Source organism: Palaemon carinicauda, chromosome 37, assembly GCF_036898095.1.
Source record: "Palaemon carinicauda isolate YSFRI2023 chromosome 37, ASM3689809v2, whole genome shotgun sequence".
Classification (NCBI taxonomy): domain Eukaryota; kingdom Metazoa; phylum Arthropoda; class Malacostraca; order Decapoda; family Palaemonidae; genus Palaemon; species Palaemon carinicauda.
In genome coordinates this window covers 5112871-5137850 of record NC_090761.1, presented here as the reverse complement: position 1 = coordinate 5137850, position 24980 = coordinate 5112871, and the positions used below count along the sequence as shown (strand labels likewise).

At 44.4% G+C, this 24980-nt stretch overlaps 1 protein-coding gene across 2 annotated transcripts in view; it reads right to left on the bottom strand.

Moving 5' to 3' along the window:
- Window positions 1-6132: 6132 nt before the first annotated feature.
- The window catches only part of mor (SWI/SNF- related protein mor), a 126030-nt gene continuing 107182 nt past the window's right edge, over window positions 6133-24980 (bottom strand). For both annotated transcript variants that reach the window (XM_068360677.1, XM_068360678.1), the window contains exons 11-12: window positions 8532-8738; window positions 6133-8350 (exon numbers count right to left, since the gene is read on the bottom strand). In XM_068360677.1, the coding sequence (XP_068216778.1) occupies window positions 7292-8350; window positions 8532-8738 (1266 nt within the window). In that variant the 3' untranslated portion in view covers window positions 6133-7291. The remainder of the gene's footprint in view (window positions 8351-8531; window positions 8739-24980) is intronic.

The following is a 24980-nucleotide window of genomic DNA, read 5'->3' as shown; positions in this document are numbered from 1 at the left end:
TTAATGGGCGGGGCCGGGGAAGCATGCCCATTTGGCTTCTCCAATGTGTTTCTCTCATGACAGTATGGCCAAAACGAAAAAAAAAAAAGAAGGACTCAAGACCACGTATCAGATAGAGAGAGAAAAACATAAGAAGGGAATGGCAATAATGTTACATGCATTCGTTGATGAAATAAATTTTCTTTAAATGATTTTTATAAACAATATTACTAAGATATAATTTTAAAGATATTAGAGTCGGATTATGAATCAATTTCACAGAAAAAAAATCAAAATACCAAAAGGATAACATTCGGTAATTTTTTTTTGTAATAATATACAATGAAACCTAACATTCTCCCATTACAAGAGAGAGAGAGAGAGAGAGAGAGAGAGAGAGAGAGAGAGAGAGAGAGAGAGAGAGAGAGAGAGAGAGAGAGAGAGAGTCTATTAACGAGTGGCTAATGCTTTCACACAATTTATTTCAAAATCTGAAGATCTACGTTCGAGAAAACTACTTTCAGATGTTAACGTTTAATTCTGGGCTATAGTATGTACATTGATTATTTGTTTATTTATTTATCTATAAAGGAAAACTTGTGAATATTTACGTAGACGAAAGCCGCCCGCAACAGCTAGTGGCTACACTTTCCCCACTCGATAGCGCGGAGTTTAAAACATCTACACAAAGGAAACATCCATAGAACAATATTAATCAGTATGCTACACATTGAAATCAAATGTCGTACTTACATTTCACAATGATGTACCACTGCAGCTTGAAATTATGTATCTCCGATGAACCGAAATAGAAAACGCGCGCAGACATCTCTACTCTACCACACTCAAAGCAACACTGAATTAGTTTCAACCAGTGTTGCCATCAAAAATTTTCAGTTCCCGCTAGCCAGAACCCTAAAAACCGCTAGATTTGGGCTTGGACCCGCTAGATTTACGGGATATTCTACAGAACTTGAAAAAAATCAACACTAAGCTGTATGTACCGTGTGTGTGTGTGTGTGTGTGTTTGTAAAATTGCATATAGTTCATACAACTGTATCTACACCTATATCTATCTATGAAATCACACATATATAATGCACATGAATATTGCCTTTTGATATTAAAAAAGATGAGAATAAATTTTATATGCAACTCGATACCTTATGGACAGACAGATAAATTCAATGTTTACCTTTGTTATTAACTATGGCTCTCTCTTGGAATCCTTGGATTCCCTCCTGGGAGGGATACAGGATCCCAACAACGAGGTTCGAGGGGCCCCTTCCTCACGAGACGATTCTCCTGCCTGAAGCGAAGTCTCCCCCCCTGGTGCCGAGGGGAAGACTACCGCCCCACTGGACTCACCTGAGGACGGAAAGGCCTCGTCCACGGGAGAAGGAGAGAGTACTCGTGCAGGAGAAGGGACCTTCGCGACCGACCTCTTGGGAACCAACTTCGCCCCGGGGGAAGTCACCACGAAGTCCACTCCTCTCTCTCTCTTCAGCGTAGGAGAGACAGCCGTTGGTTTGTTACTCTGGCCGGCGAGTGCTGGTTTCATAACCCTCACTAACGCCCGTGCCAGCGGACCAAACCAAGTCTGCTGCTCCAAGGACACAGAGTCCGAAATCCTCACTAAAGGGAAAGGGATCGGGCGATCCTTTGGAGTGGACACGACGGTACCTGCCTGAAAAGAAGGTGGGGAAGAATACTGTACTAACCTCTCCTCGTCCTGCACTACCAACCTGTGTTTGGATGGAGGTGATCCCGAGTGCCGTCTAGGAGCACGCGTTCTTGCTGCTACCACCGGCTGTGGAATTCGCCGCGAACGATGGTCGCGCGAGGGCGAATGGGCGAGCGGTCGCGCGGGCGCGCAGGCGGATGATCGCGCGGGCGCACAGGCGAGTGGTCGCGCGGGCGCGCAGGCGAGTGGTCGCGCGGGCGCGCAGGCGAGCAATCGCGCGGGCGCGCAGGCGAGTGGGCGCGAGGGTGGGCAGGTAAATGAACGCGTGTCCGAGGCGACGAATGCAAGCGTTGGCGCGACGGCGAGGGAACGCGCTGCCGCGTAGGTGAGGAAGATCGCTGGCGATGTAGATCCACAGGCGATCGATGACGAGCTGGTGAGTGCAGTCGCTCAAGTTGGCGATGGCGCGATGTGGTATGTCGACGCACTGGCGTGCGATGGTGAGCAGCATGCGCAGGTGAATGATCGCGTGATGGGGTGCGATGGTGATCAGCATCCGCAGGAGGGTGATCGTTCAGGGGCGAGCGATGGCGAGCAGCATGCGCAGGAGGGCGATCGTGCAGGGGCGAGCGATGGCGAGCAGCATGCGCAGGTGGCCGATCGCGTGATGGGGTGCGATGGTGATCAGCATCCGCAGGAGGGCGATCGTGCAGGGGCGAGCGATGGCGAGCAGCATGCGCAGGAGGGCGATCGTGCAATGGCGAGCGATGGCGAGCAGCATGCGCAGGCGGGCGATCGCGCGATGGCGAGCTAGAAGCTGGCGAACCATGTTCCTTCAGGAGCGTTGGAGAACGTTGGCGCGCTAGCTGTCGCTGTTGAATAGGCGATACTAAGATCGCCTGTGCGCGCTGGCAAGCAGGTGAACGCTGGCGAGGAGGTAATCGCTGGCGCGTAGGTGATCGCTGGCGCGTAGGTGATCGCTGACGAGCTGGAAATCGTTGGCGAGCAGAAGGTCGACGCGTGTCATGTGAAAGGACAGGTGGCACAGCGCGTTCACGAGCAGGAACTGGGAGATCGCTGGCGCGTTGGCGAACATGTGTTTTTGACACACGCGCAGCACGATGTTGCGCAGCCACAGGACCAGGCAGATGGTGAGCAGGGAGTTCAGCAGGAACTAAAAGGTGGTCAGAGACCGCAGGGCGATGGTCCTCAAATGAGCGCTGACGCTCGGAAGAGAGCTGACGAGCAGGAGAGCGCTGGCGAGGGGGGCGAACATCAGGAGAGAGCCGACGAGCAGGAGATCGTCGACGAGCAGGAGAGCGCTGGCGAGCAGGAGAGCGCTTGTGCGCTAGCACTGCTCGCATAAGGGAAGGATCCCTTAGCCCCGAAGGGACCGTTGCCCGTCGGGTGACGAGTTCTCCAGAAGGCGAAGATCTGGCAGGAGATGGTGAGCGGTCTGCGGAGAGGTTCAAGGAGGGCGGAGCTGTAGGTTGAGGCTGACGAGGAGAGTCCCCCCCGGAGGATGAAGACCCAAAAAGGCGCCTCTTAGTCCCCCTGTAAGGGGAAGGGAGGCCCTTGTGGCGTAGCGGACGGTGAGCCTTACGGCGGAGGCGGCCTCGGGGGAGATCGTCGGGACCATCGGTCCTCCGAAGGGGAGTCTCCGTTAAAGCACTTCCCTCAGAAGGAAGCTGAGCAGCAGCCGAGACCGAAGGACTCACTTCCTCCTTCGAAGGATGTACGGAAGGAGGAGGAGAGTCTTTAGCACCATCACCCGCAACAGCACCTGCGGCGGAAGGCCCAGCCACGTCGGAGGCCTCTGTCACCACGACGTCGACAATTAACAGAGGGTCTACCTCTGCTACCACCGGCGACTGCTTAACAGCGGCCCCCAACGAGACAAGGTCAATAAGAGCGACCCTGGAGGGCAAGCCCTTAAGCCCCAGGGACGACCAAATCTGTAAAAGATCATCACTGGATAAGGCATTATCAATAACCTCCCCCGGAGGAGGAGGGGGAACCGCCACGCTATGGGAGGCAACGCCCTCTCCCCCCACCGAAGGTCGGGAAACAGAACAAGGGCCTGCGCTCCTACTCGGCCGACTCTCCTTAGGAGGCGGACGAGGGGGAGCTTCGGAGGAGGTTTGGGCGGCGGAAGAAGAGTCCCGAGAACCTTCCTCCTTCAAGGCTAACCCCGGAGGAGAACGGTCTCTCTTGGCCTTCTTCTTACGCCGACGGCCAAACCTCTCCCACTGGGAGGCAGACCACTCCCTGCACTCACGGCACATGTTCTCCTGGTCACACCGTCGGCCCCGACATTGAGGGCAGAGGGTGTGCGGATCCGTATTTACGTCCGACATGAAAGTCCCACAAGGACGACCGGCAACTCCAGGGCATGTACGCATTGTAAAGAAATAACTGAAGGTCAACTTCCAACCAACACACACGCTGAAAAGAAAAAGCAGAAAATTAAAGGCTGTCACGAGGGCGATGAGCAGACACGTCTGATCACCGCCGAGCCAAAAGTGAAGTGAAGCAAGTCACTGGTGTGTGGAGGGGGGAGGGGTAGCAAGCTACCCTTCCCCTCCCCCCGCTAACTAGCGCGGGGGTAATTAACCCTCGTTAAAACTATTGGCTCGTCATTTCAGCTGCGCTAAAAGTAAACCCTTTGTAAATAGCGTGGTTTGTATTTCGGTTATGGAACAAAATAATTTTTAAAAGCAATCGTAATATGAGGATCTGAAAGACTCGCCTTGGAAACATATGGAATTGGGGGAGTATAAGGTCTATTGTGCCTAGTCCTCTCCTTAAAAAAAACAAAGGAAAGGTTCAGGACAACTTCTTTCAAAATGTTGCTGCAGAACCACATTTGCCTTTGCAAAAACTGGATGTTTCTGCTTCTGTGAGTTGATCTAGGAGGTGGAGTCCTAGCCTGCAACACCACATAATTCTCCAATAAAACAAGAAGAGAATTAGTTACTTTGAGGTGTTGCATAGTCTGCCCTTGCAGTACGAGACTGTAAAGAATGAGGGTGCACACCATGAGGAACAGCAGGCTGTTCCCAAAAACTGCAGACCACTAACTTGCTGTATGGTGGATGCATTTTGCGCTTCCCTGAATGGTATGGAGGCGGACAGGCCTCACTAAATTGCACTCTTTGTTATTGATGTTGACTCACTACAATACCATCCTGGTCCTTTGGCCTCAGTGAAATCAAGCATGCAGTCATGACTTTAAAGTCGGTGACTATTCACTCACCTGACTGACCACTTTTAACGGCACTGTTCAAGAAGTTTTAGCCGACATATCTTGGTCATCACAAAGTAAGCAAACTCTCGAGGTGTAAGCAAAAGACCAGACTTCGTTGCACAAAGCAGAGTGAATGCCAAGAGGGATGATAGTACGGTGTCAGGAATGGTTAACGATGAAGCATGCTCAGTCAGTGGTTGGCACTTTGGGGTGTGTTCTGAAATGCACTCAAGCGAATGCCAAGTTAATTGCTCTAGAGAATGTTCTGAAAACCTCAGAGGCAAACCCAAAAGATTATAACCTGAGAACTCACTTTGAGATTGCAAGTCAAAAATAGAGCTGGTCACAAGATTCTAGAATGCTGAAGGGTTGCAAAATCGAAGGCACATGCTGCTTCTTAGCCATCATGTGGCGATCATCAGTTAAGAGCACGCTCAACAACAGGAGACAGTGGTAGCAAGAGCTTCAGCCTTAACATAGGATCTCCTACTTCACTATTTAGAGCAGAACAATCATGTTTTCAGGATAAACCAGGTGAATTACATGATCCCAATCCCCTGTTGGTTGGCCTAGTGGCACAACTGACGGTGAAAGCTCAGTCATCAGAATTTCCGTAGTTACAGGAGGAGATCTAGACTTCTTCTTCGACCCCGAAGCAGCCGAAGGCGAACAATCTTAATTAGATTTCTTCTTTCGTCCATGAAATTTCTTCCATTAGCAGATTAGCAGGACGAATATGCCCTACAAACAGCACAAGGAGCTTCTGCGGAGCATTGATATCCCCTGCACGTTGGACACAAAGTACGAAGATGATCAACTTCTACATAATTCGTGAAAGTCCCACATAACGTTCTTCCATACCAGAACATCTCTTCATTACACACATTTGGTTTGCACTCATTCAGAAAGACAAGAGAAAACAATTAGCACAAAACCAATGAAAACTTCATAGGCCAACAAAGGACGTCTGAATGTCAGCACAGATGAGAGTAGATTCCCCACTTCAAGCCATAGTCTATTAACTTAACACATGGGAGAGTAGGGCATGCCATATTGGTTATCATATCCTCAACAATTCTTCATCGGCTGTATCAGCTTGTGTGCTAGAGTATACCCATTTTGTATGACGATGGCTTGTTTTTGCGTAGGAAAAAATATGCCCTTTAAAAATATATGCTGTATCATACAAAAGAGAAATAACAGGGGTATTGAAAGAGTAAAATGTGAAACTTATCATTTAATACGGTACTAAAAAGTATGACTCAGAACATATGAAGTATGAAAAATGGCAGTTGCCACAGGATGCTACAGCAGTAATGAACAGTGAGTTAAATAAAGAATAGATGAACTTCATAATGAAATAAAAAATATTGTTGGCAGTAACATCCAATAGTTTGTTCTAGCGAGAACTGGCAGGTACATATCAGTACATTAACATTACAAGACAACATGCAAACAACTTCAGCATTATAAAATTCACCCCTAAGTAAACTCCCTCAGTAATTCTGAATAACTTTAATTATAGACCTTACTACTATATGTGCGTAAAATACACATCCAAAATCAGTTTTGTTAGAGATCATGGTTGTATAATAAACTATATACTGTACACAATAGGGAATTTTTTATGAATGCTAGCTTTACAGTGTTGGGTTGTATTATTTTTATAAAGTTCCCTTAGTTTAAATAAAAGAAAGCCAGTTTGTAGAGTTATCATTAGAAGTATGTAAAATATAAATAAATAATTTCCACCTTCAAATCAAGAAAAAATTGTAAGCTACTATAACACTATGAATACTCAGCTGCACAAACTACCATTGCAACTATTTCTCTCTTTCACTTCAGCAATTACGAAATTTGCTAAAGGAAAGGAAATTTGGTTTCTTACAATAAAAAGATATGGGAACCACAACAATAGTAGCCCTTTACATACATCCTTTCAGAACTCGGTTATAAATAGAAAACTAACTTGCAAAGAATAAAATTCATTCTTTTTGCGATACTTCATACACAGAAATGAGAAAATACTTTTAATACTTCTGCATTCTTTTGTACCTGTCACTCAATACAAACTAACATTGCAACGATGGTTCCAGATCTAAATAAAAATGCATCTGATATGCTAACATTCTTTAAAGTTAGCTATTTTGGCCAGGTAAATGGCTATCGGCACTGTACTATTAACATAAAAAAATATCTACATCTACAATTAATAATGTAATAAAAATGCTTAAAGGATTAAGCTTTATCTCTCGAGATAATTCCCCTAGCTTTGGTTTACTTAGATAAAATTCAGTGTAAACAAATCTCAGCCAAAGAAAAAATCAAAGTGAATATACAAATTTCGTAGCGTATGTAGCATCTTAAAAGTACCATTAATCCTAATTGTGAACTTGTGTCAGAGACGGCGCTGGTGAGTGCGCTGGACTCGCACCCTGAGTTAGCTGATGTAAAGCATGTTGCCGAGCCCTCATTTCAGCTGCTTTCAGTTGCTCAAGATGGAACTGTTGACGTTCTTGCAGTAACTGCTGCCGCTGGAGCTCTAGGCTCTCTCGCTCTCTATCCATGATCGTTTCAAGTTCTTCAAAGTGACGTAACTTTATTTCTAATTTCTTCATCTGTGTTTCAACAAGGAGAGCAACCAGTGACTTAATCTTGCGTTCTTCTACAGCAGCCAAATGCTTAGCTTTTACAGCTGCTGACCCCAAAGCTGCACTAGCTGCTTGCTGCACAGAAGCATCCTTGCGAAGTCTTTCTCGTTCTGCATCCAATTTCTTTTCCTCTGGATTCTCTTCCTTTTTGTCCTCCTTAGTTTCTTTTTCCTCTTTCTTTTCCTCTTCCTCTGTCCCCTCTTTCTTCTCTTCAGTTTTTTCCTCCAATGGTTTGTCAACTTCCATGGCCTCTTCTTTCTTTTCGGGCTCTTTTTCTTCCTTCTTTTCTTCTTCTTTCTTTTCTGCATCTTTCTTAGGCTCTGTTTCTTTCTTTTCACTCTCGCCCTCACTTTCTTTCTTTTCCTCTCCTTCAGGTTCAGTTCCCGCAATGCCTGACTTTGCCAACCCAGCAGTAGGATCAACCTTTCCTTCATTTGATGCAGCATGGTCAGCAACATTTTTTATATGGGAATCAAGAAGTGCTGCAGGAACTTCATCTTTGATACGACAAAATTCATCCATAGCAGCTTTAGCAGCAGATGCAGCTATACGAGGATCTACTACTGAAGCTAGGAAGGCAACTGTAGACATAATTGGATTACCAGATTTACTGAAAGGAATAGGTTGATAAGCAAGAGGACCTAGAGCAGATGCGGTTGGACCATTACCAACTTCTGGATCTTCTAAGTATGGGTCTTCTATGGGCAATCTCAGGAACTGCAGAATACATTCATCTTGTGTTCTTGTGCCCACATGTTCACACACCTTATTCCAATCATCTTTGTACATCTGCAAAACAATAAATCCAATTAATCCTAATCCTCAAAATAAAACACCAATTACATCTAAAAAATTATCCATAATATAAACAACATAAGATACTAACACAGATATACCAAAAGACTGTCAAAAAATAATTGAAACATTCTGAAAATTTAAATGATTTGTGATAAAATAATGTTAAATTTACCTCAAGAGCTTCTAGCAAAAGTAGAATTTCTTGTTCAGTCCATTCTCGTGCCTGACTTGCTGCAGACTTATTCTTCAACGCCCCTGTCTTCTTTGAATACTGATCCAACTTAAGACCAAATTCTGTTCCTATGTTGATATCTGGCTTTTTATCAGCTGGCTTCTTGTCAAAGTCCATGAGCTGTTTAGCTGCAGAAGGTTGGTTTACCTGACGACAGATTATAATGTACTTTATTAATATCATAGAAAGCTTTGGTCACAATTGTAAATTCAACTACCCAAACAACTATCTAAATTAACAAAATAACCAGAAGTACCTGATTACAAATAAATGGACAATATCAACCATACATTCATAAATAGGTACAGTATTTGTGTATACCAAGACAAAATAATAAAAAAAAATCCAAATCTTAGTTGCACAAAAATTTTAAAATAATACCAGCTTTATAAATAAAATATCCTGGTCTGATATCTTTAATATACAGTACAGTAAACATTTACCCAAAACTAGCAATTCCAACAAAAATGTAATTTTCACACATACAAGCAGATTAGAATGTCAAATATCTAAGCAAAATATGGAGCAAATATGACAAAATCAATCAACAAAATTAAACAGAATTATAAGGACAGCAGACAGTTGGGAAATAGGAACAGTATCAAAATAATAATGGACAAATGACAAAAACATAAGTTGACAGAAGTTCAATAAACGCATTTTGAGCGAAGCGAAAAATCTATTTTTGGGTGAGATGGCCATGTCGTCCTGATGGAAGGTTCCTAAGAGTAGCTTCCTAAGGGATATTTGACTATAGTGATATTCCCAGAGAATTTACCATTAGGTCTCCAAAATTCTAACTCCTGGCACGAATATCCTTAAATTTTCTCTCAAGGATATCGCATAATATCAGGGGACGTATTTTTGACACGCCACGTAGCAATCTGCACCCCGAACAGCGTTTACGCTTCGAGGGGGAAAGTGGCAAAATTAGGAGGGGAGCCGTATCAAGGTTCCCCTAGTTCCCATCCTACTATTGAGTATCACAACAGCGCCATATCCAAGATGGTGGACATTCCTTGTAGCATTGAACATGGTGCTACAGATACAGTAGGTTCGGGAGGGATACTGTGAAGAACTTTTCTTTGGGTCCAATCCGGACAACATGGCCATATCACCCAAAAATGGATTTTTCGCTTCGATCAAAATCCGTTTTTTGGGCTCAAGCCATGTCGTCCTGATGGAAGCATACCAGAGCATTAATGTATCTGTGGATTTTCATCAGTGCCTTAACCTAGGGACAATATTTCTATGGTCATTTGGACCATTTGAGACAAATGACGTTATCGTTATCCATCATCATCAATAATCATAAACGATGTTAGTGCTTCCTGCCCCCTACAGGGAGGAGTCGTTTTAGACGGTAGAAAAGGGGCCCCAAGATTAGCATATATTGTATGAACAAACATAAGTATACACTGAGCATACAAACAGTCTCAAGGTTTGTATATATTGCCGAACCAATAGCAGTGTCCATTATATCCATAGTTTGTAAGCATACAATGATATGAAGTATACTTACATGAGTAAGTCAAAGAACTCTGGCATCTTAAACATCCAATTGTCGGGCGAATTAGGACGCAATTACATTCTAATAGGCATTTATTTCCAATAAATGACTAAATTAATCAAGTAAAATGAATGTAGCATGATAAAGGAATTATACATACGACATATAAAGAAATTATTTTTCCTTTTTAAAAGGAAAGTAATGATGAATGCCACTCTCAGACTGAATTAAAGTTTTTAATAAAATTTCTCTTCATAATTTCTGTACCTGTTATATTCCATCAACACTGTGTACTACGTACACACGGCAATAGTACTATCTTTATAATTCCACACCTTATATTTTGAACAGTTAGTGTCACCATGGTGACACTCATGCAAAAGGGGGTCACACTAAAAAGTGCTGACCCCTTCTCCCTTTAATTGATAGTCCCAATCAATTAGCTGTTCCTCGCCGAATTAGACGACAGGTTTTAATACACTACCTGCCGCCACCACATAATGCTTCAGTTCATGGACCTGCTTAGCATATGATCGAAGACGCTCAAAGTCCATATACTGAAAAAACTTCGGTGATGAAGCAATTTTTCTCGGATCATGCCCTGCGGGAGTACTGTCAGGATCTGCTCTGCAAATAAAGTAGGTGAGCTTCGCCCCCATTTATTTTATGGATAAGTTTGATCCAGAGGTTTCTCCTTTAAAGAGCTGTCCTCCCCTGAAGTCTGAAGTTCTATGAAGATAGCCCTTTAGACACTCTACAGGACATAGAGAGACATCTTCCTTCAGAGGGCAGATTCTCCAGGGACCCCACCCCTCTTAGTGGGTAGCTCGTTCTTAGCGAGAAAGGTTGGATCAGGAAAGAGATTCAGTTCTCCCGCTTCTGTGAACTGAATGTGGCCCTCATCTCTAGATAGGGCCACTATTTCACTAACTCTAGCCCCGGAGGCTATAGCGAACAGAAAAATAACATTTTGGGTTAGAGCCTTGAGGGAACAATCTTCATTGTTCACAGATGAGGCATAATGTAGAACCTTGTCCAAAGACCATGAGATGGGCTTTGGTGGTGCTGCAGGCCTAAGCCTTGCACATGCCTTCGGAATCTTATTAAAGATTTCATTCGCCAGATCCACTGGAAAGGCATACAGAAGAGGTCTAGTCAAGGCTGACTTGCACGTAGTTATTGTGTTGGCCGCCAGACATTGATTATGAAGGTGGACAAAGAAGGACAGACAGAAGTTCATTGAAATTTCTTTCGGTCTTTTTGCTTTTACGAAAGCAACCCACTTTTTCCAGGAAGACTCATATTGTCTTCTAGTTGACTTAGACTTGTATTCTTCTAAGAATTCTGTATTGCCTTCCAAGATCCCAAATCTTTTCCTAACTGCTAGGGCAAGAAAATCATGAAATAAAGGGTTTGGGCTCTCTGTGATAAATCGAAGGCAATTAACTTCTGAACCTTCTGAGATAGTCGTGGGTTTAGAACTAGGGCCAGCCTCAGCTTCAGTTCCTTCACTAAAGGGAACAGATTGCTCTTGGGAGCCAACAGAGCCACTCTTCCCTGGAAGGATCTCAGCATGTTGAGGACCTTCAGCAGGAGATTGGATGGGATGAACAGGAATTCCTGAGTCCATCCCTTCTATACTAGAAACATGATGTCTGTTATCTCCACTAGAGGATCCTCGTATGGGGCTACATATCGAGGTAGTTTTTGATGACGCTCGTGGCGAAGAGGTCGATCTGCAGCTCGGGGACTTGTTCCCATCTGGGAGAGAATAGGTCTGCGTCTGTGGACCATTCTAACTCTATCGGCTTAAGCCCGAGTAGAGCATCCACTGTCACATTGCGGATCAATTGTACATGAACTGCTGATAGGTGCCAGCCCTTTAGGTAAGGGATGGTCACCGTCACCTAGACTGTATGAGACGTTCTCTAGCCTTGTCGGTTCTGACGTCTCATTATCACTAAGATGTCCCAGATCAGCCTGAGGTGGTCTGATCTGCATGGAGAGAGGTTCTCCAACCATGACAGGACCAACATGGTCTTGGATAGAAATGACCGAATCCCTTGGACTTTCCTCTGATGGGAGTGAATACCCCCAGTCTTCCGACTAGGCATCCATGCGGATGATCTTCAATAGTCGGGGTAGTTGCAAGGGCACGGTCTTCAATAGGCTTTTGGCCTTTAACCATTGTTAGGGAAGCGACTAAGGAAAGACCGATATCTGTCCTTTTAGATCTCTTCGAGCGTTTGATGCGTATCTTCTCCAGACTCTTAGCGCATCTTTCAGCTGTGCTCTTAGCACTGGGTCTGTCACTAGTGCGAACTGGAGAGAGTTCTGAAATCCTGCCTGTTAGCGTCTTGGAATCCTGACTGATTACCATAGTCTCTTGACAGACCGTGCGATCTCCTTTTACATTCCCAAGGGAAAGGAGAGTTGGTGTAACCACAGGTTTCAATGGTTTTTTAACCATTGAAGCCTTTGAGCTGGAGAGAATCGAGACCGCTTGAAGCTTATCTTGCATCCCCGATGTTCCGGGAACCGGATCACTTCCTTGGATGCTCATAGACCAGCCACTTCGGGTGCTGCCCACCCCAGACCTTTCGTCCAGGTACATTGTTGCCTGAACCATTTCTAGGCTTGGTTTTTGCGCGACTGTGTCCGCCAATCTCGTAAAGATACTTAGGACTGTGTTTAGTCCGACAAGTATCTTTCCTAGGACATACATTATCCTCTGTAACTTGAATCCTAGGTAGGAGGGGAGGGGGTGATTGACTGGAAGCTGCCAATAGACATCTTTCAGGTCTGACAAGACTGCGAACACCCCTTTTTGAAATAAGGTCCTTATGTTCAGAAGGATTAACATTCTGAACTTGCTGTTTTATTTGAACTTGTTGAGTGGCGACAAGTCCAATGACTCTGAGTTTTTTCGAGTCCTTCTCGTGAACACCAAACAGCCTTCCCTGGAATTCGATGGACTATACTTTCCTTACCACCTGTATGCTCTAGAGCTCTAAGGTATACTCTTCCAGGAGGGTTTTGGAGTGTAGGAAGAGTTGAGGAAATGATGGTGGAAGCATATCTACTTCCCATCCTAGTCCCATCTTGATTAGGCCTTGGACCCAAGGATCGAAGGTCCAGCAATCCTGATGGAACCTCCCTCCTACCAGAAGCATCTCTTTGCTTTGCTTCATCAGAAGGTTTACATATACGACCGCTTGCCTGTGGCACCGTGGTCATTGCAACTGTGGGATGTTGTTGAACAGCCCGAGGAATATTTCTAGACTTTTCCGTCTTCCTTTTAGGTTGGGGACCCACAACCGTGGAAGACTTTCTCTTTGAAAGGATGCCCCACTTTTGGAGAAGTCCTATGTTCTCCATGGTGGCCTTCTTAATCACCTTTCTAACTACCTCGTTTGGAAAGAGGTCTCTACCCCAGATGTTGGAAGATATCAGCATCCTGGTTTCGTGTTTCACTGTTGCGGCAGCGAACACAAACTCTCTACAGGCTCTCCTAGCCTTCATAAAGGCATAAAGGTCTTTTACTAAGGTGGCCATTTGGCCAATACCATGAGCATGTCTGTGGTATTTTGGTGGGCTGAACACAACTCTGCAGTTCTGTAGGGATAGGAAGGCTGCAAGCCTCTCCTTTGTCTCTTGTTCCTTACTCAAAAGAAACTCGGATAGTTTAGGGAGATTCTCACTAAACTGTCGTCTAGTGATATCCGCGTCTAGTCTTCCTACTGAAAAGGTTAAGTGGACTTCGTTCCATTCCTTCTCCTGCCTCGGAAAGGCTAGTGACAAGAGGTTTGCACTCCTCGAGTGCAGGACATGGTCTACCTGCCTCCACTGCCTTGGCAACAGATTTAAATGCCTTCCACGTAAAGGGGAATGATATTGAAGCAGGAGCAAGAAAGGAAGGGTGTCTGTTACCTAGTGTGAATACTTTCGACACCGAGTAACCCGCCTTTCTCAGGCTATTTGACAAGATAGCCTGTGCCTTATCATGGTCGAGAATCATAACCTCCTTTAGTTCCGTTTCTTTTCTTGACATTGGTTCATGTCTCAGTCGAATGAAACAATTAGGGAAAGCTTCAAAGCTTGCCCAAAACTGGATTTTGTCCAAAGGAATCACACCCATCTTCTCCAAGATGTAGAGTTTGTCGTTTAAAATAGGCATAAGCTCTGCAAACCTCCAAGGATTGGTTTTGGAGCATGTTGGAAGGTCTTGGTCTCTGGGTCCTTTGTATGACCCTTGGGGAACGACAAGTGGAGCTTCACAGAGCTCTATCTTGCGTTTCACTTCCTCCAATTTTGTCTTGTTTGTGAAAGTTTTCTATTAGACCTTTCATATGGGCCCATAATTGGTCCATTTCATCTAATAGAGAAGTAAAGGGTGAAGATGTCGATGTTAATGGCTCTAGAGCCGGTACAGACGGAATCGATTCAGACACGACCTTATCCACCTCTTCCTGTGGGGGCTTCCTGCCTTCCGTCCCAAAGGCTATCTGGCCGCAGGGAGGTGTGAATCGTGCCTGGGGCACCACTATTTCCTTACTTTCTTTCGGGAATAGTAGGTTACGCACCCTATCATTAGGTAGGTATGGTCCCGGAGAGATTTTCTGGAAGCCTCTCACCCAGTTGCGTAATTTATCACAAGCTGCATCCCTAGACTGTCGACTAGGGATTCTCGAAACCCTCGGACATTAAGGTCCGACATACATTGCAAACTTGAGGTTCCAATGATGCAGGGATTCGGAAATAATATTGCAGGGGGCATGAAACCTGCATGTATTATGACATAAAAACACTTACTCTTGATATTGCAGAAGACTGCAACACATGTCATCTGGGGTTCCTCCTGTAAAGAAAGGAAAGCTGAATGAGTATACAATTCATTATCTCACTGATAAGCAATATGCAAAAGTCATCTTTTAACTAAAATAGCTTAGGATAGTAAGCTCGAAAGGGATAGTGGGAGACACATACTTGTGTATCCCCTGCAAGCAAATGCTGTTACCTCCCCTCAGTATTAACTATAAGGAGATTCCTCTATCAAGGAACTCTAACGAAAGGGTTCTAACCCCTAGGGGAAGAGAAGTGTACAAGTCACTGCCCCTTTTTATTCTTTACTCTGTGGGGTAAGGATGACTGATTTCTAATCAGAGTATTGAAGGAATACTATTTTTTCAATATAAGAACGGTCCCAGCAGAAGCCCGCACAAGGATACCCAAAATATGTAAGAAACTAACTACTGTATAATCATACTATAGTTTTCTGTTTGCAGTATATACTATATTGCAAAATACTGACTACTGTATCACTATATATAATGTAGTTCAGCCAGTGTGCTGCCGTTGTGGCAAGCATCTAACGGCACGGTCCAGCCGGCATGACGCCGACTGGACTAGGAAATATAAAAGACATATATTTGTGTATCCTACCCAGCAGATTTGCTGTGACCTCCCTTACAATATTAAATCATAGTTTCCTGATCAGGGAAACTCAAGGATAAGGGTTTTAACCTTTTAGGGTTAGAAATGTAATACTACCAGCCCTTTAAAATATTTATTATAGGGTAATATGAAAACTTATTTCTAATCAGAATATATAAGAAATTCTATTCTTTCAATATAGGATTGGTCTCAGCAAACACCCGGGCAAGGATACCCAAGATATATTGGAAAATAACTACTAGTATAATATATACAATAGTTTTTCTATCTGCAGTATATCCTATACTGCAAATATACTGACTACCTGTATAAACATATACTGTAATTCAGCCGGCATAGCTAGTCGCTGTCAGCACAGCCGGCATGCTAGCTTACAAGAGAGAGAGAGAGACAGCATGGAGTGAAGGCTGCCTTATTATTGTGTATGTATACACTAATTAAGGATGTAAAAGTCTAATTTACTGCCTTTCTCCAGAAAGAAGGTTCAAATGGAGGGGAGAATGTAAGATTCAGGCTTCCATCCAGCCACAAGTACCATCGCCGGCAAGGATCAGTCGGCTAGCATCCGGCGCCACTGGTATAGTCGGTGTACTGCCGGCTGAGTCAGCACCTATCTGGTCAGTGGTAATACCCCGGCAACATAACTTGAAGCCAGCAGTCCAAGGGAGGACTGAAGAACCTTGGTGACAGAAGGGACTTCCCAACAGCCACCATGGCCGTCAGCAGCTGGCAGCCGTCATGGCTGCCAACAGATGACATGGCTACCAGCAGCTTGCATAGCCGCCAGCAGCCGACAGTTTTATAACACATGGCTGCCGGCAGCCAACATGGCCACCGGCAGTTGTCATGGCTGCCAGCAGCTGGCATAGCCGCAGGCAGCCGGACAACAGTTGCAGAGGAGTCTGGCCGGCCCCCGCAACCCGTGAGGTTGCAGGACGACGGCTCAAAGAAAGACAATGGCTCGGCCATCACAAAAGAAGAGAGGGGGAGGGAAAAGGGTCCTGTATGAGGTGTGGAAGGAACCGGCAAGGTTGCCGGTCCTACACACCCTTAAGAAACTTTCTTTCAGTATCGGCGCCATCCTAGGCCTACCTCAGAAGAATACTACTCTTCAGCCTAGGGTCTGCGAGCACAGGACTAGTCTACTAGACCACAGGGAGAAGGTGGAGGCATCATACAACCACTTCAGGTGCAGCCTAGGGAGGGCTAGCCTCCTATGTCAGCAGCCTAGCCGGCAGGGGGAATGACTATTCATCCTGCCGGCCGACTGTCGGCACAAGACTAAATACTATGAGGTTCTGACCGAATCCCAAAATCTGCCTTCTGCTGTTAAGGGACGAGACAGAAAACCCTAGGCTAGTCATGCCTGAATGAAAACTCGAGGCACGACCCACTAGGGTTGTAGCCTAAGGCTACACTAGAGAGAAAGAGAGATTACCCTTAAATCTCTACTAGAGACGAGTATCGGTTATATAATAATTCTAGGAGATATCAATCTCCGATGAATTGATAAGCCAATACATGAGGGTAACCAGGGAAATGTCTAAAGTATACTACTGTATATCGCCTAGGTTACATTACCTAGGCAAGACGAGATCTCGGTTACCTAAATCACCGAAACTCTGACATATACAATCGACATAGAAAAAGGAAAAATTATATTTTAATTATAAAATAAATTTTTGAATATACTTACCCGGTGAATATATAATAGCTGAGCCTCCGGCGGCTCGACAGAAAAACACACAAAAACTCGCGAGCGATCGCTATGAAGGTTGCGGGTGTGCCCACTAGCGCCAACTATCGGCCAGATACCGCATATACATGTAAACAGACCCAATTTTTCTCATCCCGCTGGGTCTCTATCGGGGAGGAAGGGGGGGCCTTTAATTTATATATTCACCGGGTAAGTATATTCAAAAATTTATTTTATAATTAAAATATCATTTTAAATATTTAACTTAGCCGGTGAATATATAATAGCTGATTCACACCCATGGTGGTGGGTAGAGACCAGAGTTAATTAAGTTTACAGCGTATATGCTTAGAGTTTTTGACAGTTATAATATAACAAAACCCAAATATATAGGTACCTGGTAAGGAAGTTGACTTAGACGATTACTCTGTCTTGTAAGTCTGTCTTCCTCACGAAGCCCAGCGATCCTCTTAGGATGCTGAAAGACTCCCAGGAGCTGAAGTATCAAGGGCTGCAACCCATACAAACAGGACCTCATCAAACCCCTAATCTGGGCGCTCTCAAGAAATGACTTTGACCACCCGCCAAATCAACCAGGATGCGAAAGGCTTCTTAGCCTTCCGTACAACCCAAAAAACAATATTAAAAACATTTCAAGAGACAGATTAACAAGGATATTGGAATTAGGGTAATGTAGTGGTAGAACCCTCACCCACTACTGCACTCGCTGCAACGAATGGACCCAGTGTGTAGCAGTCCTCGTAAAGAGTCTGGACATCTTTTAAGTAAAATGACGCGAACACTGACTTGCTTCTCCAAAAAGTCGCGTCCATAATACTTTGCAGAGATCTATTTTGCTTGAAGGCCACGGAGGTTGCTATAGCTCTAACTTCGTGCGTCTTAACCTTAAGCAAACATCGGTCTTTCTCATTCAAGTGAGAATGAGCTTCTCGTATTAAAAATCTGATAAAATATGACAAAGCATTCTTTGACATAGGCAATGATGGTTTCTTAACTGAGCACCATAATGCCTCAGATTTACCTCGTAAAGACTTAGTACGAGCTAAGTAGAACTTAAGAGCTCTAACAGGACATAATACTCTTTCCAGTTCGTTGCCTACGATCTCTGATAAGCAAGGAATATCAAAAGATTTAGTCCAAGGACGAGAAGGCAGTTCATTTTTGGCCAGGAAACCAAGTTGAAGTGAACAAGTGGCTTTTTCTGTAGAAAAGCCGATGTTCTTACTGAAGGCATGAAGTTCACTGACCCTTTTAGCCGAAGCCAAGCACACTAGGAAAAGTGTCTTGAGGGTGAGATCCTTCAGGGAGGCTGAATGTAATGGCTCAAACCTGTCTGACATGAGGAACCTTAGGACCACGTCTAAGTTCCATCCAGGAGTTGCCAAACTACGTTCCTTAGAGGTCTCGAAAGACTTAAGGAGATCTTGGAGATCTTTATTGTTGGAAAGATCTAAGCCTCTATGTCGAAAGACCGAAGCCAACATGCTCCTGTAGCCCTTAATCATGGGAGCTGAGAGGGAGCGAACCTTTCTCAGATGTAAAAGAAAATCTGCGATTTGGGCTACAGAGGTACTGGACGAGGACACAGATGCTGACTTGCACCAGTCTCGAAAGACTTCCCACTTCGACTGGTATACTCTAATGGTAGAAGCTCTCCTCGCTCTTGCAATCGCACTGGCTGCCTCCTTCGAAAAGCCTCGAGCTCTTGAGAGTCTTTCGATAGTCTGAAGGCAGTCAGACGAAGAGCGGGGAGGCTTTGATGGACATTCTTTACGTGGGGCTGACGTAACAGATCTACCCTTAGAGGAAGACTTCTTGGAAAGTCTACCAGCCATCGAAGTACCTCGGTGAACCACTCTCTCGCGGGCCAGAGGGGAGCAACCAACGACAACCTTGTCCCTTCGTGAGAGGCGAACTTCTGCAGTACCTTGTTGACCATCTTGAATGGTGGGAATGCATATAAGTCCAGATGAGACCAATCCAGTAGAAACGCGTCTATGTAGATAGCTTCTGTATCTAGGACTGGAGAGCAATAGATTGGTAACCTTTTGGTCAACGAGGAGGCAAAGAGGTCTATGGTGGGTTGACCCCAAGTAGCCCAAAGACTCTTGCCCACGTCCTTGTGGAGGGTCCATTCCGTGGGTATCACCTGACCCCTCCGACTGAGACAGTCTGCCAAGACGTTCAAGTCCCCCTGGATGAATCTCGTCAACAGGGAGATGCCTCGATTTCTTGACCATATGAGAAGGTCCCTTGCGATCTCGAGCAGCGTGAAGGAGTGTGTGCCTCCTTGCTTGGAGATGTAAGCCAAAGCTGTGGTGTTGTCTGAGTTGACCTCTACCACTTAGTTTCGAAGAAAGCTTTCGAATTTCATCAAGGCCAAGTGGACTGCTAATAGCTCCTTGCCGTTGATGTGCATGCTCTTCTGACTTGAGGTCCACAGACCCGAGCATTCCCGACCGTCCAGGGTCGCACCCCAACCCAAATCCGACGCGTCTGAGAACAACACGTGGTTTGGGTTCTTGACTGCTAGGGATAGTCCCTCTCTCAGACTGATATTGCTGTCCCACCATTTCAGGCATGCCTTTACTGGTTCGGAGACTGGGAATGATACCGTCTCTAACGTCTTGTCCTAGTTCCAGTGAGAGGCTAGATGGAACTGGAGAGGCCGAAGGTGTAGTCTCCCTAGCGAGACAAACTGCTCCAGGGATGAGAGAGTCCCTACGAGACTGTTCCAACTCCTGACTGAACAAACGTTCTCTTTTCAGCATTAGTTGGACTTCGAGCAGGGCTTGTTCTATTCGGGTGGCAGACGGAAAAGCCCGAAAAAACTGGACTGCGAATCTCCATCCCCAAATATAGAATAATCTGGGATGGGATCAGTTGGGACTTTTCTAGGTTGACCAAAAGTCCCAACTCCCTGGCCAGACTTAACGTCCAATGTAGATCCTGCAGACAGCGAAGACTGGACGATGCTCTGAGAAGCCAATCGTCCAAGTACAGGGAGGCTCGGATTCCCGATAGATGGAGGGATTTTGCCACATTCCTCATGAGCCTCGTAAACACGAGAGGAGCAGGACTGAGGCCAAAGCACAGGGCTCGAAACTGGTACCCCACATTCCTGTAAACAAACCTCAGAAACGGTTGGGAATCCGGGTGTATAGGAATGTGGAAGTATGCCTCCTGAAGGTCGAGAGAGACCATCCAGTCGCCTTCCATTAATGCTGTCAAGACAGCCTGGTAGACTTCATCGTGAAGTTTGTCTTGACAATGAACACATTGAGCGCACTTGCCTCTTACGTACTCCTGCAGTGAACATGGCTGCCAGATCATTGGAGCCATCCCTGAGGGACTTGTTCCTGCAGAGAACGTGGCTGTCAGATATTGGAGCCATCCCTGAAAGCCTTGTTTATGCATGACATAATTGTACAGCAAAACTTCAAACGCTTGAAAAAAAACTCCTAACAGGAGATGGTCTAGCTCTGAAGTCGACCATAAAATCTTGGAGCGTCTTATGGCCAGGCGCCAGGGAGAGTCTATGAGGTTTGAGAAGTCTATCTGGGCAGAGGCAGGAACTCCCAAGCCGAGAACTTCTCCCGTGTCATATCAGACTCTCGCTCTATAAGCCAGCTTAAAAGTAGGGAAAGCAAAGGCTGTCTCCCCCAAACTCCTCCTGGTGATTAACCAGTCGCCTAGCAAACGTAAAGCTCTCTTAGAAGAGCGAGAGAGCACTAGCCTAGAAAACACCTGCTTCGAAGTAGCTAAGCCTAGTGTAAACTCTGACGTTTAGGCGAACGAGGAGCAGCAGTTACAAAAAGATCCGCACAAAGATCCTTAAAAATCAGCATGATTTATTTAAAGTCCATAGAGGGCTGAGCAGCTTTAGGCTCCTCTCCGTCTGACAGAGTCCTCAAGGGAATATCAGTAGGAGGGGGATCAGCAACTTCCTCATCTGAAGGAACCTTGTCCGACAATGCCGAGTCTCAAGCAAGGGAGAGACCTGCCGTGGTGGCAATGCTTGACAAGCAGAGTCCACACGCAAAGGAACAACAGTAGCAGTCAAGGACGCTATGTCATGTAACTGCTTAAAGGACTGACCAGCAACAACAACAGGTGCGGGAGGACGTTCGACGTCAACTCGAGACTGCCTTGACTGCTTAGACTGAGCAGTCAAAACAACTCTTGACTGCGGTGCTTGACGCTCAACGTCAAAACAAGTCAACTATGCTGGTTGGTGAACGTCCTGAACGTCAACAAGAGCAAGCGGCAGCGGCTGAACGTCCACAAGCGGCTGAGAGTCAACACGGGACTGCATCGAGTGAGGCTCTACAAAAAATGATTGACGTGACTTTGTAACGTCAATGTCAACAGGACGAGCAAAGGCTCGTTTGGGCGGCTGACGGCCAGGATCTCGATCAGCTAAGCTACGAGGATCATCGTGAACCTGCTCAACAGAATAGTCCTCCATAAGAGAGGCAAGCTTATTCTGCATGTCTTGCCGTACAACCCATTTAGGATCAACGGGAATGGTTGCGGTAAGAGACGAGGGTAACGTCTGTGACTAAGCGAACGACAGGCACGAACAGACGAACCCTCGGTCGCAACACTGATAACACTTTGCGCAATTATCACTTTATCACTACGATTTTCTGTTTTGCACTTACTTCACTGAAATCGAATTTTTCAACAATTCACATTAGGTATGAATAAAACTGATTTCTACCTGAAGCACGCAATTCTACCCTCATCAAAAGGTTATAATTGCGAAATAAGTCGTATAATGTAAGCACATTAATACAAGCAAAAAACAGTAAACATATATTAAGATAAAAAAAATCAGTGGCTGGGAAGGAGACTAAACACTAGTTCATTCAAAACTACGTTTTCAATCTCTCACCGTACAGTGCCTTGGGACGAGAATAAAAACTAAAAACGTTTTATCCTTTCTCCCCGTACAGAGACTAGGGACGAGAGTAAAAAACTGACTCGAGAACAACGTTACTCGCTTGGGACGAGAATAAAGATCGGAACGTTCTCTCTTCCTCTCTCTCTCTCTCTCTCTCTCTCTCTCTCTCTCTCTCTCTCTCTCTCTCTCTCTCTGATTTCGCACCGAAGAGAAAAGCCCACTTACCTTTCGTCAATAAACAGGTTATTTGACCAAAGGAAAAAACTGAAAGGTTTTTCAATTAACAAGTTCCTTTAAAATAGAATTTAAAACATTTAAGTTTGAAAGAAGAATGAACAAAACGTCAGAATCGATTTACTCTTTCTGCAAAGTGAAACCGTGATTCTCTCTATCGTAACGATAGAGCGCAAACTGCGTAGCATAAATAAACTAAACGTTAGTTCATCTTTGAAACAGTACGAAGACTATTCAAAGAAAATCTTTCATAAAATATCTACTAAAAAAAATTCATTTAATAATTTTTAAATCATTTGCTCTGTAAAAGTTATTTACGATTGAAAGGGCTCAACGTTGTTTAACTTCGGTTTCCAAGTTAGGACCGCCTACTCTCGGATTAGGGGAGGAATAGGTAAGGTCGCATATAAACAAATCATTAAAATTTATCTTGATGTTTATTATAAATGGAAAGCTAATCGAAGAGGCCTAATAAAGGCGGTTGAGATATAAAATATATAGAGGAAAATCTATAATTAATAACAACAATTTATAACGTGATAAGATAATTGCTAAAAGCCTAAAACACACTTCCGTACTAAGGGAAGGGTCGGCCATTTAAAAGTCAAAGAAAGTCCAAAAAACAATCCAAAGTCATCAACAATTAAATCTATCCAAAAACGAGTTCAAGATTTAAGTTGAAGATAAAACACCAGCACTGCGAAAGCTCAAACCAAAAGGAAGTACTTCACCAAGACTGTTGAAAAACTCCAGGTTAACAGCGAGTAATGGTACGTCTTGTCGATCAGACCGACAGAGAAAAATTGGGTCTGTTTACATGTATATGCGGTATCTGGCCGATAGTTGGCGCTAGTGGGCACACCCGCAACCTTCATAGCGATCGCTCGCGAGTTTTTGTGTGTTTTTCTGTCGAGCCGCCGGAGGCTCAGCTATTATATATTCACCGGCTAAGTTAAATATTTAAAATTATGTATATAAATATCTTTACAAGTAAAAATTGCCTAAATACCTTTCATAATTAAATTATTAATGCTATTTTGACCGGGAATGTCGTTCTACTAACTAAATAACACATGCCTAACGAACGACACGCCCATGGCACCTCCTATAACAGACCTAGCTCCTAATCACAATAAATTACTCTAATTTCACTGTGAGACAGGAGCTAAATTACTCACATTGTAAAGAATCAATACTCAACTTTCCAGAGGCGAAAGAAGCTGGAGATTGCATAATAATCCTTGAAAATCAATCGAATAGGTCAGATCAATAGGGAACATCACCGAGCGAAATCGCTACAAAATTAGGAATGTTTGCCATCTTGGATATGGCGCTGTTGTGATACTCAATAGTAGTATGGGAACTAGGGGAACCGTGATACGGCTCCCCTTCTAATTTTGCCACTTTCCCTATTGAAACGTAAACGCTATTCGGGGTGCAGATTGCTATGTGGCATGTCAAGAATACGTCCCCTGATATTATGCGATATCCTTAAGAGAAAATTTAAGGATATTCGCGCCAGGAGTAAGAATTCTGGAGATCTAAAGGTAAATTCTCTGGGAATATCACTATAGTCAAACATCCCTTAGGAAGCTACTCTTGGGAACCTTCCATCAGGACGACATGGCTTGAGCCCAAAAATAATATTCATCATTTTGATACCTCTAGGCCATACTTCCTGTCATAAGACGACCCTTAACCTGTTAAGCGTCCCCCTGGACCAGGTTGCCGCTAACATACCGTCACGCTTTTTTTGCCCTGAGCGGTCATTTCACTAATGATAATTTTTCAAAGTTTGTATCATTTCTTTATGCTTATAATTCGTATTCATAGTTAAAAGTAGGGATATTAATTACATGGTAGAGTAAAAAAACAAATAATACTATTATTTCACGTCAAATTGCTACATAATACTGAATATTCTAATGGGTTCTTTTTATCTTCAATCGTAAATCTTACGCCTGGATAAGCAACAAAAGCAAAGGGATAACACTCACACACACCTACCTAACCCCCCCCCCTCTCTCTCTCTCTCTCTCTCTCTCTCTCTCTCTCTCTCTCTCTCTCCTCTCTCTCTCTCTCTCTCTCTCTCTCTCTCTCTGTCGGCGTTTCCTTTCCTATATAGTTTTGTGAAATCTCGTTGTCCAGTCATTCGGTAATGAGAAGTCATTTTCGCTTTCGGCATCGAAAGAAAACTTTGTTTCTTCAATATACTCATCACTGGAGGATTCAAAACTAGTGCTCTCATTATCAAACAGGTTATCATTATCAAATTCCTCAACAAGAATATCATTTATTTCATCTAAAGAAATAACCTTCCTCTTTAGACCGTTCATTACAAAAGGAACAACAAACAACCACTTCCGCATGAACGCCCGAAGCGCACTGATAGGAAACCAGTTTTCTAACATCAAGCTACCTTCAGAAAAATAGTTGCCAGACATCATATAAGTTTCTATTTACAGCCCCCATATGCTGAGAGTGTTGCCAAGTGGTGATCCTATACTTACTATACGAGTAAACGTAATATCACGAGAATGACGGCTTGAAAAAGGCAATTGAAGTCAT